Raw genomic sequence first — 15,411 nt, 5'->3', positions numbered from 1 at the left:
AAACAATTCAGGAAAAAATGGGTCTATATATATATATATATATATATATATATATATTAAAGAAAAGTAATACACACATCTTTGCTGAAATGTATTGTCCTGTTGTTGTTAACAAGCCATGGTTCATTTGCTCTGCCTTTAGGATTGCAAGTGTCCTGGGACAGGAGAGGGTGTGAGTGGGAAACCCACTGCTGCAACTTGGCCCTGGTTTGTCCTCATGGATGAGATGTTGGGACAGAGGCATTGCACCAACCCCCCTGTCCTCATCGCCTCAATCCCTGAGGACACACCAGGGCCGAGTTCAGTAGTGGGTGCCCACGGTGAGGAGGAGCCAGGGGCAGCAGCACCAGCACCACCAGCAGGAGCACCAGCACAAAGGCGGAGAGACAGGACGAGTTTTTGGACTTGATCAGAGAAGAAATGCAACTACAGAGGGAGGCAGAGGCGAGGAGTGCACAGGAAAGAAGGGAGAGGATGGACAGGCTGTTTTCTCTTCTTGAGAGAATGATTGAAAAATATATATATTTTCTACATATTCTTGTTTAACTTTTTTCACTTTTATTTTTTAAAAGAAAAATTATGTACATTTATTTTTATGCAACTTTAATTGTGTAAATAAAAGAGAATGAATTGTTCTGGACATTGTTTATTTTTGTAATGACAGTAATACTTTCTGCATGAAACAAATTCTATACCTTTTTATTTTTTCAAATAAAATTGGTAAATGAAAATCATTTGTTCTTTAGGCTACATTAAAGTACTTTTTCCAACTATTTACAAAATACGTTAAACATATCAAAATCAACATAAACATTTAATTTTACAATACATAAAATAAGAAAAAAATGATGTAGACTCTATTTTGCTGAGCTGCTGGACCGGGATGGGCTGCCCCTGGTAAGGCCTCCTGCTGGTGGGACATCATCTGGGATGGTCTCCAGAGCGTTTGAGTGCATATTTCCACTATCCACTAAGTTGTCTACCAACAGGTTTGCAGGGCTGATTCAATCGACGGCTTTCTGAAAAAAGTACTTTTAAAAACTACTGCATTAGGCTTCTACTGCATTACTGCGTAGGCTATGTTGCATTTTACCTCTGTATATTTTCAATATACAGTAATATCTGGTTGTTACATTATATACTTTTGTGTAGTGTAATGTAATCACATTGTGATGTGAGGGAAAAAAGTACTTCAGGTTACTTCACATTTGTAAGTGAATACTTAAAGGGACACTAGGTAACTTTTTAACCTTAACTGAACAGCTTCGGAGTCAGTGGAATGGTTATATTACTCATTTCGGGTTGAATGGTGGTGGTTTCGCACCCCCCTGGTGCCCGAGAGCGGAAAAAACTCACTTGCAACTTTGGGACGCGGGTCGGTGTCAGGAAGTATCGCGTGATATCAGGTCTCGCGATGTAACGAATTGCTTGACGGCACTGCACACGTACACGCCCCTATTCAAACACCGGCGGGCTAGCTATAAGCAAAGGGCAACGATAGATTGAGTTATGGCTGAGGCTGAGCCTGTAAAAAAGAAGCAGAAAGCTAGGAAATCTTTGTCGGAGGACCAACGAAAGAGGAAACGGGAGACTGACCGAGCAAGAAGTCAGACTCGAGTAAATATATCGGACCGGCTTTTTCAGAATGGTGAGAACTGAGAGAAACAGAAGCCTGCAAAACGGATGCTGATCCTGCTGTTGCACTTGTAAGTAAGTATCTTTGGAATAAACTGTGTTTAATATTTAAATTTCAAGTAATTGCGACCTCAGGATGTTTGCTATTGTCTGTAAAGGTTTTTATTATGATCGCTGTCTGTTAGGGGCTTACTAGTAACATTACGCTAGATACTATAACTTTGATGTTAGGCATTGTCATTAGCAAACACGTTTGATTTCTGTAGTTGTGTGGCCGTTCCTCTGTCGGTTTTATTTGTGTAACTTACACTTTTATTTTATGTCACTAAGTCAACGCGTCTGATAGTAACGTTAGGCAATATCAGACGCGCAAAATGTTGCACATATCATGATAGAGCTAGAAAAAACGTTCTGATGTTTTCTTGGACAAACAAAGGTAAACCATCATTCTACCAGATGAACTTATAGACCTTGCTAATATAACTTTAGACAAATATTAGCCTCCGATATATATATATTTTTTATGCTCATGCCCATTCTCCCAAAAACAAACAAACAAACAAACACGAAAGCAGTAGTTCGCCTCGTTCATATCGTTCGTTCCCGGTAAAAATACTAGTATGCATGACAACACAATAAATAAAAAAATCGCCATCAGTTGGAAAGAAAGTATTGCTTTACTTGCCTCGGTAGACATAACTGGTTTTGAAATAGCCGGTTCCTCTGCTCAGCTGGGTTGACAGCTGATCAGCTGGGTTGCTCGTGGCGAGGGGGGAGGGACAACAGTTCGTTTTTACGACAGAGTGTTTGAAAGCATTATACTACAGACACTAGGGGGAGCTCGTAGAGAAAAAACACTCAGACTTGCATAATGCCCCTTTAACGAAATATGCAGTTCCGAAAATTAAAGTGACAAAATGTAGGCTTATTGTCACAATATTAACAAATTGTTGCTAACTACAGCAGCGTCCCATATCAAAGGGCGCATCTGAAGCGCTCGGACCGGTCTAGCCTACGAAGGATTGTTCTTGTCGCCTGGCAACCGTGACAGCTGCAGATGACGAGCGCGAGAAATACTGGACTTTTTATATTAAATTGGGTTTTGTATTCAAACAGGGCTAAACCGAAAATACATGATCCGGCAGCGCCGGGGCACACCATGTCCTCCAGTAAAATATAAAACATAAAAATGATAATAGCCAATTCTGCCTCCATAGCTGTTTACTCAGTTATCAAAATGAATGATCATAGCAGCTGTCCTCTCGCACCGTTGCTTGGCGCCAGGAGCGGTGATCGGGAACACCTGGTTGCACAATTAGGAAATCCTAGGAAGGCTACATGGTGCGTCTGTAGTACCCTCACCGCCTGATGAGGGGAGATATATTTATTAATACAGGACACGGAGCTGTTGCTGCTTCAATCATCAGAGTCTGTATTGTTTTCTTTTATACAATGTAAAACAGTTCAATCACTCTTATGTCAATCAATGACAGTGTATCACTTCAAGAGTAGGCTAATCACAACATATAACAGAATTACATACACATATACAGTATTTCTCCTTTACTACTGTGTCCACAGATTAAGCATAGGCTATGTACTATGAAATATTCACTGATAACATATAACATTTTACATGTGAATAAATCCTAAAAATGTGTTCATGTTTGCCAGAATTATTCTTTCTGATACATTTTTAGTACAGACACTCATTTTCAAAGTCATTTGGCACTTACAACTTACTCATTGCGTTCTTTCACCAAAACACATCTCATTTGTGGACTTACTCTAGTATTGCGCCTTCTCTCTGAGACCGCATGGTCTCCATCACTAGCATGAAATTTGTAACTAGCATGCGTGACGCAACACACAGACGTGAATAGAAGCGAACTTTTACATGTCCGTAATAACAGTAAACAAACACTTTAAACCATGTAATTAACATTTCTTAAACTCTTACATGTCAAAAAACATACTCCCATTGTTTTTATGTAATTCATACCTGATGAGGGGAGATATATTTATATATTAATACAGGACACGGAGCTGTTGCGAGATGCATGCCGGTTAGAAATGTGTCCGAGTGCGGTCCGCCTTGCTCTGATGTCATGCTGACGTATGTCAAAAAACTCTCGCGACCGCAAGGCGCACGTGTCGGATTCTGCAGTCGCGCGCAGTTGCTCTCCACCGACTGCGCTGATCAAAAGCATGATGGGAAACGACTTACTGACGACACAGCTTCATGCTCATTGGTTTAAACAACCGTGATGTATTGTTCTCTTTTAAAATGTTTGATTTTAAAACTCTGATATCATGTTTTTTTGTGTATACGTTATGTGTGAATATTCCCAAACTATCCGACAGTGCGATTTCTATGGGTTATGCAATGTAATTTTTATAAAAAAACAAACAAAAAAACACATATGTCTGTATTAAAGAAAAAAAGATTGATAAACATACTTGGAATGGAATTAAGTAAGTAGGCTACTTTGGGTGTCTTGTTCATTATATTTATTTTCATATAAAAGCAACAGAACTTAAATTCCATCCAGTTTATTAGCAACACTGGGCACCAGCGTGAATCCCGTGAATCCCACGATATCCATCTTTGATCTCGCAGGTGTCAGATCCACTGTGAGAAGAGAGAACTGTCCGTCTTGCCTGCGCTTTTTTCACTCCTCCCCTCACTGCAGCCGCCTACTCTCGCATACATTTCAGGCGAGGCTAGGCGCATCTCAAACAAGCCTAATGATTCGAACGCACTTAAGTCCGAATCTCGCGATAAGTAGTACGTCACCCAGGTAATTCTCGCCTACTCTTTTGGATTCGCACATATACTTTTTCGCTCGCCTACTCTTTTTCCCATACTAAATAGTAGGGAAGTATGCGGTTTCGAACGCAGCCCACTAGTTGGATAAAGTCGTTATTTTTGTTGTTTTTCCGCACAAAAAGTATTGTCGTCGCATGATAAACTTAATGTATAGCCACTGTAGTCACTTGGACTATTTTAACGATGTTTTTAATAACTATTCTGGGCCGGCAAGTTTCGGTCCCTCTGAAAGCCTATGAAGGAGTGAGACAACTGTCAGATTTCATCAAAAATATCTTAATTTGTGATCCGAAGATGAACGAAAGACTTACATGGTTGGAACAACATGAGGGTGAGTAATTACTGACAGAATTTTCATTTTTGGGTGAACTAACCCTTTAAGCCATAGCTTAATTTTACAGTGAGCATACCAAATAAAATGTACTTTTATTGGGTATACAGAATATACCGTATAAAATCATTGTCTATAGAATGTACCAATAAAACATGAAAACCCAATGTGTGTGGGTGTACTTATAAAACAGGAGATGAGACATGGGGATAAACTGAGCAGGATTTTATTCACAGAGTGGTTTAAATCTTTAGGATTGTCAAGCAGGTAAGTGAAGAGAATAAGCAGTTCAGTTGACAGTCACACTTAACTGAAAATTTTTCCTTTACAGGAATATGGAAAACACAGATAAGCAGTCTGAAGGATCAATGATTTGAGGAAGACAATGGAGGCAAGTAGACGCACATAGGTAGTTGGGTAGGTTCACTCTCATGCTGAGACCAGACAACAGGTAAGCAGACAGAAGGTGTTTCTCAATGTCAAGGATACTTCCTTGGCAGGACTGGTCCTTCCAAGTCACTTCCTTCAGAGGCTAGGCGAGGCTCCTCTTTAGCATTCGGAGAACACGTAAATGGAACAGGCTAGCAAGTGCACGTCAGTGCGTCATTACGTCAGTGAAAATGAAAAACAGAGCGTTGCTATGGACGCAGTTCTGTTCACTCAGGCAATATAATCGTTTTTAAATCAATAAACTCCTTTTTAATCATATTGATTATTTGACTGTCAAGTGTGTTTAAACAGTGCGGGTCAATTTGACCCATAACATAATGGATGTAATTATTTTTTTAAACAAATGTTTGGTAACGTAAATATATTTACATTTGAAAGCATATTGATTCGTTAATGTCCAACATTTTGCATTTTTTGAACAAGATAGCAAAGCTGCGCGCATAGGATTGTGGGTGATTTGAGAGCGCGAAGAGTGCGAAGGCTACACATATGCATCCTTTCCTGTATATGGGATATTTTTCGAACATTTCGTACACTCGACATTGGAACAGTCCTTCGACGGATGTCGATGACGTAGCATCCTCGAAATTCTGGCTTCCGAGGATCCTTCCTTGACATTGAGAAACGCCTACAGTGTGCTTTTAAAAGGTGTGCTTTTAAATGGTGCGCTTTTAAATGGTGCTTAATGAGGATGTGGTGAGTTAATATTCTGGTGATTGGGAACGAGTGGGTGGAGCTGAAGGACCTGGTGCTGAGCACGGTGACAAGGATGACCTCTGCCCCAGGGTGCTGGACGTTCCAGATGGGAATTATGGAAATCGGTCAGTTGTTTTATTTTATCTTTAAAGCTTCCAGTGTCATGATCTATGCGGACATGGCTATGAGATCCAAGATGGCGGCACCTGTCTTGAGTGGTTTGGAAGGCTCCACTCATGTGCTAGGATTTTATAAACGTTTTAAAATTGCCATCAGATATTTTTTCAGCCTACTTTTTAAGGTAATTATTTGGCCTTCAAACAATCTGTGGCAAGGTAGTGTGAAACAGAGCTGTAATAGTAAAGGCAAACACGAGCAAAGCAATGCCGGCATGTATTTGATCACCTGTGGCATCTTGGTTTTGCTGCCTGTTTTACTCACGGGCAATTCACCAAAGACTCATCCTAATCATCCCTTTATCATTGATCCACTGGGCATTTTATCAGAAAAACCACAACTATATTTCTTTGGATTTGGTTATGTCGCAGCCTTTACACGGATTCTGAATAATGGCAGAGCCCTGGTTTTTAAGCCAGCGTTCAAAATCACAAGGCGGCGTACAAATAGCTTGTCTTCAGCCAAAATACTGCTGCTACTGCTGCTACTATCGGGAGATGTTCATTTGAATCCTGGACCACTTTCTCACTCAGAGCCTAACTCAACAGCGCATGATATCATTCAGATGCAGTCAGCATCACCTGCAGTGACACTCCAGTCCGTTATAACATCTAAAACATCTTCGTTACTCACCCTAACTCCGATGCTGGAAAGCATTTCTTCCGGTGGAGCTGCATGCGCTGCCCCTGGGTGTCAGTTGGTCGGAGGGGGTTTTCGTAGACGTGGTTCGCGAGGGGATGCATGGTCGAGTGGACGGGCTAGTCCGGCCATTTCTGGTGGAGATGCGGAGCCGGGTGGTAGTGAATCAACAGGTGCTCTGGACGAGCAGGATGGACTCAAGCAGTGGCTAAAGTTACAAACTCCGGGCTCGGAGTGGCAGGAGCGGCGGCAGCGTTTGATCAGTCTGGGACCACTATCACGGACACTGGGGTGAGTTATGTACCTCACACTGATCCACGTACACCAGCTACAAACGTGGGTTTTTACGACGGCCCGTCAATGACGGTGGAGAAAAGTCAACAAAGACCGGGTCAAAACACATGGAATAAATCATGCAATGCTGAAACAAAGTAAGTCAAGACTCTTTCAAACTGTTAATCATGCTAAAATCATCTGGAACTCTGAAACAAAACCCAAAGGAATATTGGGAGGACATATAAATATAAGAAGCATATTGCCGAAAATAGACCAGATACATCATTTACTTATTGATTCTAATTTAGATTTTTTGTGTATATCTGAGACTTGGTTAAATCGAAATGTTCCTACTGATTTGATTAATATACCAGAATATACTTGCTATAGGAGAGATAGGGTCAAAGGAAGGGGAGGGGGTGTTTTAATTTATATTAGGGAGCATTTTAAAATTTTGGAACTTGATTTGAAAGTAAACATGTAGTGTTTGGGATTAAATGTAATTCTTTCTCCAAACATGAAATTTAATATAGTTGTGCTTTATAATCCTTATGATGTGAATTTCTATAACGATTTGAAAAATCTTCTTGTTCTCGTTGACAATCGTTGTGAATGTATGATATTTGGGGATTTTAATATTAACTGGATGGTTAAAAGTGGCAAATTACAACTAAAGGCATCCATGGACAAATTTAAATTCAAACAGCTGATTGATAGACCCAATCGAATTACTAGAAAGAGTGAAACTCTTATAGACCTGATTTTTACCAACAGGCCAGAGAGAGTAACAAAAACATATAATCTCATTACTGGCCTTTCAGATCATAACATGACACTGATAGTGAGAATGAGAAAGCTAACCAAAAAACGTCTAATTCACCATAATAAATCAGAAAATCCAATTATAACAACAGGAATTCCCAAATCTAGAGAAATACATTTTGAACATGATTTAAAGGAAGTTAATTGGGAAAAGGTATTTAAAGAAACAGACTTAAACAACAGTACAAGCAATTTTAACTCTGTGTTACATGATCTAATAAGTAATCATACAAAAACCTGGAAAAAATCACCTAAGAAATACTCTTTACCATGGTTTAATAATGACATCCTTCAGATCACTAAAAAGAGAGATATTGCTCTTAAAAAGTCTCTGTCAACAAAAACTATTACTGACCACCTTATTTATACAGGCTTGAGGAATAAAGTAGTAGCAGAGTTGCGAAAGGCCAAGACTAATTATTTTTCTAAACTAATTGAAGAAGCTAGTGGAAATAGTTCTAAATTGTGGCAACATATAAATAGACTATCCAATTCAAGCAGAAAAAAATACTCACAAATAAGTGGTCTTAAAGTTTGTCATAACTTGATTCATGGTAATGAGGCTATTGCAAATGCTTTTAATACTTTTTTTATCAAATCTGTACAAGATTTAGTTAGTAATTTTAAGTGTATCGAGTCATCTCTTGAAAAGCCTGACAATGTCCACACAGGCTTATTCTGTATTAAAGAGGTATCTTGTGATAAAGTTAAAAAGGTGATTGTAAATATGAGTAACTCCAGGTCTAAAGACATTTTCAATATACATGCTGCATTAATCAAGAGATATGAAAGCTGTCTGTTAGAGCCAATTACTTATTTAGTAAATTTATCAATACAAACAAAAATTTTCCCAGAGAGCTGGAAAACAGCAATAATTGTACCAGTCTATAAATCAGGTGATAAGGAAGTAGCAAGCAATTATAGGCCTATTGCTATCCTTCCGGTAGTTTCTAAAATTCTGGAAAAAATTGTCGCAGAGCAACTATCGGAACATTTAGAGTCTAACCAGCTGCTTTATCCATTGCAGTTTGGATTTAGAGACAAACATTCAACAGAAACAGCTAACTGTTATCTGCTTGACAAAATTAAAGAAACACTGGATAAAGGAAATGTTGTCGGGGCAGTGTTTCTGGACCTAAAAAGGGCATTTGACACTGTAAATCATAGTATTTTACTACATAAATTAAATCAATTTAAAATATCCTCTGAAGCTTTGCAGTGTTTTAGGTCTTATTTGGGTGGGAGACAGCAATGTGTTAGGGTCAATGGGGTTAAGTCACCTCTACATGCTAACAACATGGGAGTACCGCAAGGGTCTGTACTTGGCCCATTGCTGTTTACAATGTATATAAACGACCTACCAAAATGCTGTCCGGGGGTAAATTGTCAGATGTATGCGGACGACACAGTGGTTCTTGTTTCTGCTAAAACACCAAGTCTGGCAGGTGAGCACCTGACAAAGGCATTACAGAATATCTCTAAATGGCTGGAGTTATCTCATTTATCTCTTAATGTTAAAAAAAACGTTTCCATGTGTTTCTCTATACGAAATAGGCCTATAAGTAATATATTTGAGGTACAGATAAAAAATGAGGTAATAGAAGCAGTAAACGAAGTCAAGTATCTTGGAATTATTCTGGACAAAAATTTAAATTTTGATAATCACGTTAAGCACATCTGCAAGAAGGTCAAACCAACTATAAATTGTTTCCGTTTTATCAGAAGGGATTTGTCTTGTCACACTGCTAAACTATATATGCATTCAATGATATTTACACATCTATCATACTGTATTACATCATGGTCACAAGCATCTCCATCTAAATTAAAACCAATTTTCTCAATTTACAAACAGGCAATAAAAATTATGGACAAGAAACCCATGAGATGGCATCATTGTGATGTTTTGAGAAAGCATAAGCTTTTGGGCTTTGAAAGTTTTATTGATTTTAATTATATTACATTGGTTTATAAATTTCTAAATAATCATGTCTCACCATCATTTTCTAAACTAGTAAGTAGGCGAACACACGAGCCACTGTCAGAGGTGACTGTCTAGTCCCGAAGTGTAAGACTCTTTCGGTCAGTCTGCTTTCTCAGTAAAGGGGCCAAATCTCTGGAATGCTTTACCCACTGATTTAAAACTAGAGACCGATGGAAATGCTTTTAAAAGAGGACTTAAACAATGGCTAAAAACAAAGCAACAGTGCTCACATGAATTGCCTACTATTAATAGTCTTTGATTCTGATGTTTTGTTGTTTATTCTTCTTGTTTTTTTTTTAGCTATATGGTATACTGTAGTTATTTTTTGTTAATATCGTTATTATTATTGTGATATTAGTCTTGATATTGTATTTCTTTGCTAAAAGCCTCCCGTGGACAGGTGTTGAAAATTAGCATGTGTGCTATAACACTCATACTAATACATATGGTTCGTCCTATGTCATTGTATGTCCATGTCAAATAAAATCAATTCAATTCAATCTCTCTTCTGGACTGTATTCTTCGCACTCCACAAGGACTTCCAAGCGGTAACCTCGTTGCCGGGAGTCCAAGATGGAATGGACGTGTAGAATAGGTTTTCATCCGCTTCTACTGGAGGAGGTACGCCAGCAGCACCAGGTCCTGTGGAGGAAGGGCGAAGAGAGATCTGGTGAGGTTTGAGCAAAGAAACATGAAAACTGGAGAAATTTTGTTCTGAGGAAGTAAGTTGAGGTGGTAAGTCATATTGATTTGGCATTAGATGAAAGGACCAATGAATTGGGGACTCAGCTTGCAACAGGGCAGTCAGAGGCAGATGTCCCTGGTGGAGAGCCAGACATTCTGTTTGGGATGGTAAGTGGGAGTTACTGCACGTCTTGCTTTGGCCTGGCTCTTATGTCTCCAGAGTGCCCCCTGCAGATGGACATGAGTGGAGTCCCATACCCTCTTGCTCTCCTGAAACCAATGGTTAACAGCTGGAACCTATGATGGCTCACCTGACCAGGGAAACATGGGCGGCTGGTAGCAGAGTATGCACTGGAAATGAATAAGTACTGTGGTGGTTTGACAGAGGGAGTTTTGTGCATACTCTGCCCATGGTAGGAAATGTTTCCAGCTGTGCTGGTGGTTGTGGCAGTATAACCGTTGGTAAAGTCCTATTTCTTGAATCTTGCGTTCAGGTCTGTGAATGATAACCAGAAGACAATCTCACAGAGACTGAGAAGTTGGAAGGCTTTCCACACACGCGGAACTACAGAAAGGCATTGTTCAACATCCGAGAAAATTATAAATTAATGAAACACTTGATCAACATTAGACATGCTGGATGATCAATGAAATCAGGACTTATACAGAACAATTATATTAAATTATTATTAAATTTGCATTTACAAATACATACTGCTACATTTAAAAAGTAGTCAGCGACTAAAAACAGCTCCTTTGACAGAAGACTGATGCGGATGTCCTCGCCTTTACAGATTGGGTCTCTTTTTCTTTTCAGCCTTTTCAAATACACAGAAAATAATGTTTAAATAGAGAGATTTGCCAAAAAATGTTTTTCATAAAAAAAAAAATAATTACAATACTCCTCAGGAAGGCTGAAGTTGCGGAAGACATGAAACAAGGTTTCAGCAGGGTTCAGTGGCAGTGGGTAAGCCTTTGAATGGAATAAGTTTACAAGCTTTGGAGCAGTCAGCGGCTACCAGGATGTAGGTGTTGTTGTCGGATGGAGTCAGGTCGGTAACAAAATCTATTCCCAGGTGAACCATGGTCTGTAAGGAATTGATATTGGTTGGAGCTTGCCTTCCAGTAGATGTCTTGTAAATGGCACATACAGGGCATCCTCAGACGAAGCAGAATTGAATGGTATAGTTGCCCACAGATGATCTTCCTTGGCAGAGATTATAGAGCTGATCATGGGCAGAAATATTTTGGCTGGCTGGACCAAAAACCTAATTGCTAATGTGAATGACGGAGAAGAATGGGAAGTGGTAGTGACTGTCGGAGAGTTTGAACCAGTTCCTTCTTTCATTGTGTTTTACTTTGGTGGTCCGATCTTCTGTCATAAAACAGGAGATGAGACACGGAGATAAACTGAACAGGATTTTATTCACAGAGTGGTTTAGATCTTTAGGTTCATTAAGCAGGTAAGTGAAGAGTATAAGCAGGTCAGTTGACAGTCACACTTAACTGAAAAGTCTTTTCCTTTACAGGAACGTTCATGGAGCGCACAGATGATAAGCAGTCTGAAGGATCAATGGTTTGAGGAAGACAATGGAGGGTAAGTAGACATAGTAGATAGTCTGGTAGGTTCATTCTCATGCTGAGACTGACTTGACCAAAAAACAGTTGAGTATACTGTGTGCTTTTAAATGGTGCTTAATGTGGATGTGACAGGTGTGGTGAGTTAATATTCTGGTGATTGGGAACAAGTGGGTGGAGCTGAATGACCTGGTGCTGATGGCATGCTGGCTGAATCTGTGTTGAAGTGCCTATGCCCACAAGGATAGCAATACCAGACATTTTTTTTTATCTTTTTTTTGTTGTTGTTTGTTTTTTTGAAACTGTAAAAATTCTGAACGGTTTCTATGAGGGTTGTGTTTAGGGTTTGGGTTTAGGAATAGAATTGACTTTGTAGATTCTTTATTCCTGTGTGTGTGTTTTTTTTTTTTTTTTTTTTTTTTGCATTATGGCTGATTCATTTATTGTACCCACAAGAAAATGCTAAGTGTCTTCATATTTTTCATGTATCCCATTAATTTCCTATGGCAGTCAATTTGTTTAAATAAATACATTTTAATGTCATATTGAAGTGTCATACATCATTACACACGCATCACTGTCTAGCATAGCATCCGTGCAACAAATGCAACAGCAGCAACTCATAAAACTGGTATCTCCAAATCAATCTTTCAAATATTTTTGTTCTAACCTGTAGTCTATGGAAGTCACTTTTGACCCTGAACAGTACAAGTGTGACAAGTTTTTGTATAAGTTTGGTTTTTCATCATGTCCCCAATTTCTTGTGCATTCACACAGCAAATGGGACAAAAGTAATTAAGTTTTGTACCATTCCGACAGATTAAAAAAAAAACTGATTAATTTACCAGCAGTTTGAGTGTTTTTAGGTGTGCCATGAGCCAAAGATGACACCGACAATCACAACCCAGAAACATGTTTTTTTTTTTTTTTTTTTTTTTTTATGATGCATGTGTAGACAAGAGATTTGGTTTTAACTCTATTCCTGTGTGTGTCATCTACAGAACTCCAGTGCGGATCACCGTGTGTGCTTGGATCTGGGTCTCTGGGATAAGTTCAGTGAACTGGCCACTAAGTGCATTATTAAAATCGTGGAGTTTGCCAAACGAGTTCCTGGTTTCACTGGACTCACTATCGCCGATCAGATCACACTGCTCAAAGCTGCCTGCCTCGACATATTGGTATGTGCATGTGTATATGCTTTACTATCATGATTATGCAACACTTTTGAATTATACACAAGGACACAAAATACAACTTTACTGTATTATAAATATAAGTATTAAATACTATATGTACATTGTATGTGTAATATTACTTATAACAAAATATTATACAAGCTGTTTAATTTTTTGCTATTTTTCAACCCTGTTACCAAAACAGAATAGTTTGAATAGTGTGATTTTAGTTACTTCGAAATGGCTACAGCTTTTGAACCCTTTGGTCTACATGCATAATCTTGGACTCGTTTGAAAGCAGATACATGACGATTTCTTGTCAAAGAGTCAGAATTACTCAAAGTATTACAGGAACAGTTTAAGGGAAGCTCAAATAGTCTGAAAAGTGACAGCCATTTTTTGTGTGATATACTTTCACACAAAAAAAAACCCAAATGGAACATGGAAAACATTCCAGAACATAGTTTTCAATTTATAAAAAATATACTTGTGAGGGAAAAAATAAATGTTACATTTGTTGAGAGTTTTTTTATATATATACAAATAATATGTCAAGACGACATAACAAACAGGACCACATGGAGATGCCAAAAGACCACTGGTCCAGCCACCTTAATAGACTGCGTATTGCTAATATATGGATTCATTCAGAATTAGGCTACTAAACACTCCAAAATAAAAGTTAAAAATAAAAATATTCTAAATGTGTCGAAACTCAGTGATTTGAAAGCAGGTCGACATCATCAGAGAACAGTTCCTCTGTCAGAGTGAATGTTCGTGTCTGTGCTCGAAACACCACTGACCCATGCAAACTCCTCCAAACTCCTCCTTCATCCGCGAGTCCATTATAAAACACTCGCCAGACATGAATTTTGACATGTAATGTAATTATAATAAAATCATTTAATCATTATCATTTATTTTAATATTTTAATTAATTTAGGAAAATGGATTTTGCATTGTGCAAAATGATCATAAATTAGAGTTGATGCTATGCAATCCTTTTCTACTGCTATAGACCTTATGTGCCAGAAAAACAAGCCATCTTTAGAATATTGTCTTTTTTCGACTATCGACTATTTTTGACTGACAAAATGCCGGCGGACACAGCTACAGTGATTTCTTTAAAATCTTTCTTTTTAGTAAACTCTGTGTACACAAACAATGTTTTCAATGCTCGAGTTCATGTGTAGAGCCCCTGGTGATACTTCAAGCAAAGTTTCATGTTGTGTCGAGCCTTCTTAGTGTTTAAAAAATACTAGTGCTTTTTGATGCTATCATAGAAGTGCCCCAAGCACTCCCATTCAAAAGGCAATTTGACCGGAAACGAAAATACGGTCAAACTTAAAAGTGGCGTTTCCATTCTAATTATGCTTTTAAAGGTGAACTAAGTAACTTTTTTACCTTAACTGAACAGCTTCGGAGTCATTGGAATGGTTATATTACTTATTTCGGGTTGAATGGTGGTCGTTTCGCACCCCCCTGGTGCCCGTGAGCGGAAAATCCGCACTTGCAACTTTGAAGTATCGCGTGATATCAGGTCTCGCGATGTAAACAATTGCTTTACGGCCAAAAGAAATCTGCTAAAATGCTGTCATTATTGCGCTCCCTCACGCTGTTCGAACCCGAATGAAGAAGACGTTTTAAAGAATGTCCCATCTGCTTTGATGTCGTTGATCTACTAGCCTCTGGTGTCTGAGAATCGCCAACGAGTTTTTACAACAGTGTTGTCAAATATCTATTCCGAAGCTGAGGGGGAGCTCTAGAGAGAAACCTGCGAGCAAAAAGCGAGAATACAGCGAAGAAATCCCGAAACTACCGAGGCCCGCTTTAAACGAAAGTTTGCCTCGGGTAGATTAACAAAAAGACCCTAGATTGCATTTTGGCGAGAGTTACCCTTGAAGAATATGAAGCTGGAAGCTTTTGGCTCCACTATCCTCAAGGCTCATTATTCACAATAATATGGTAATGTGGAAGGATTCTGTCATGACAGGAGGAGGAGCAGGCTGGGTCAAGTCAAGTCAAGTCACCTTCATTTATATAGCACTTTTAACAATATATATTGTTTCAAAGCAGCTTTACAGTGATAATAGGAAATTACAGTAACAGAGATTGTTTTGGATTTACAGCAGCT

The 15,411-nt window shown here is 38.8% G+C and overlaps 1 protein-coding gene across 1 annotated transcript in view; it reads left to right on the top strand.

The window, feature by feature from the left end:
* LOC311299308 (retinoic acid receptor beta-like) overlaps positions 1 to 15,411 on the top strand; it is a gene marked incomplete at its 3' end in the record, with an annotated part of 380,652 nt that overhangs the window by 347,906 nt on the left and 17,335 nt on the right. Inside the window, exon 5 of the mRNA XM_084422816.1 lies at positions 13,104 to 13,280. Coding sequence (XP_084278942.1) covers positions 13,104 to 13,280 — 177 coding nt within the window. The remainder of the gene's footprint in view (positions 1 to 13,103; positions 13,281 to 15,411) is intronic.

The sequence above is a fragment of the Rutilus rutilus genome, assembly GCF_951802725.1.
Source record: "Rutilus rutilus genome assembly, chromosome: 11".
In the NCBI taxonomy this organism is placed as follows: domain Eukaryota; kingdom Metazoa; phylum Chordata; class Actinopteri; order Cypriniformes; family Leuciscidae; genus Rutilus; species Rutilus rutilus.
This window is presented reverse-complemented; position numbering and strand designations above follow the sequence as displayed.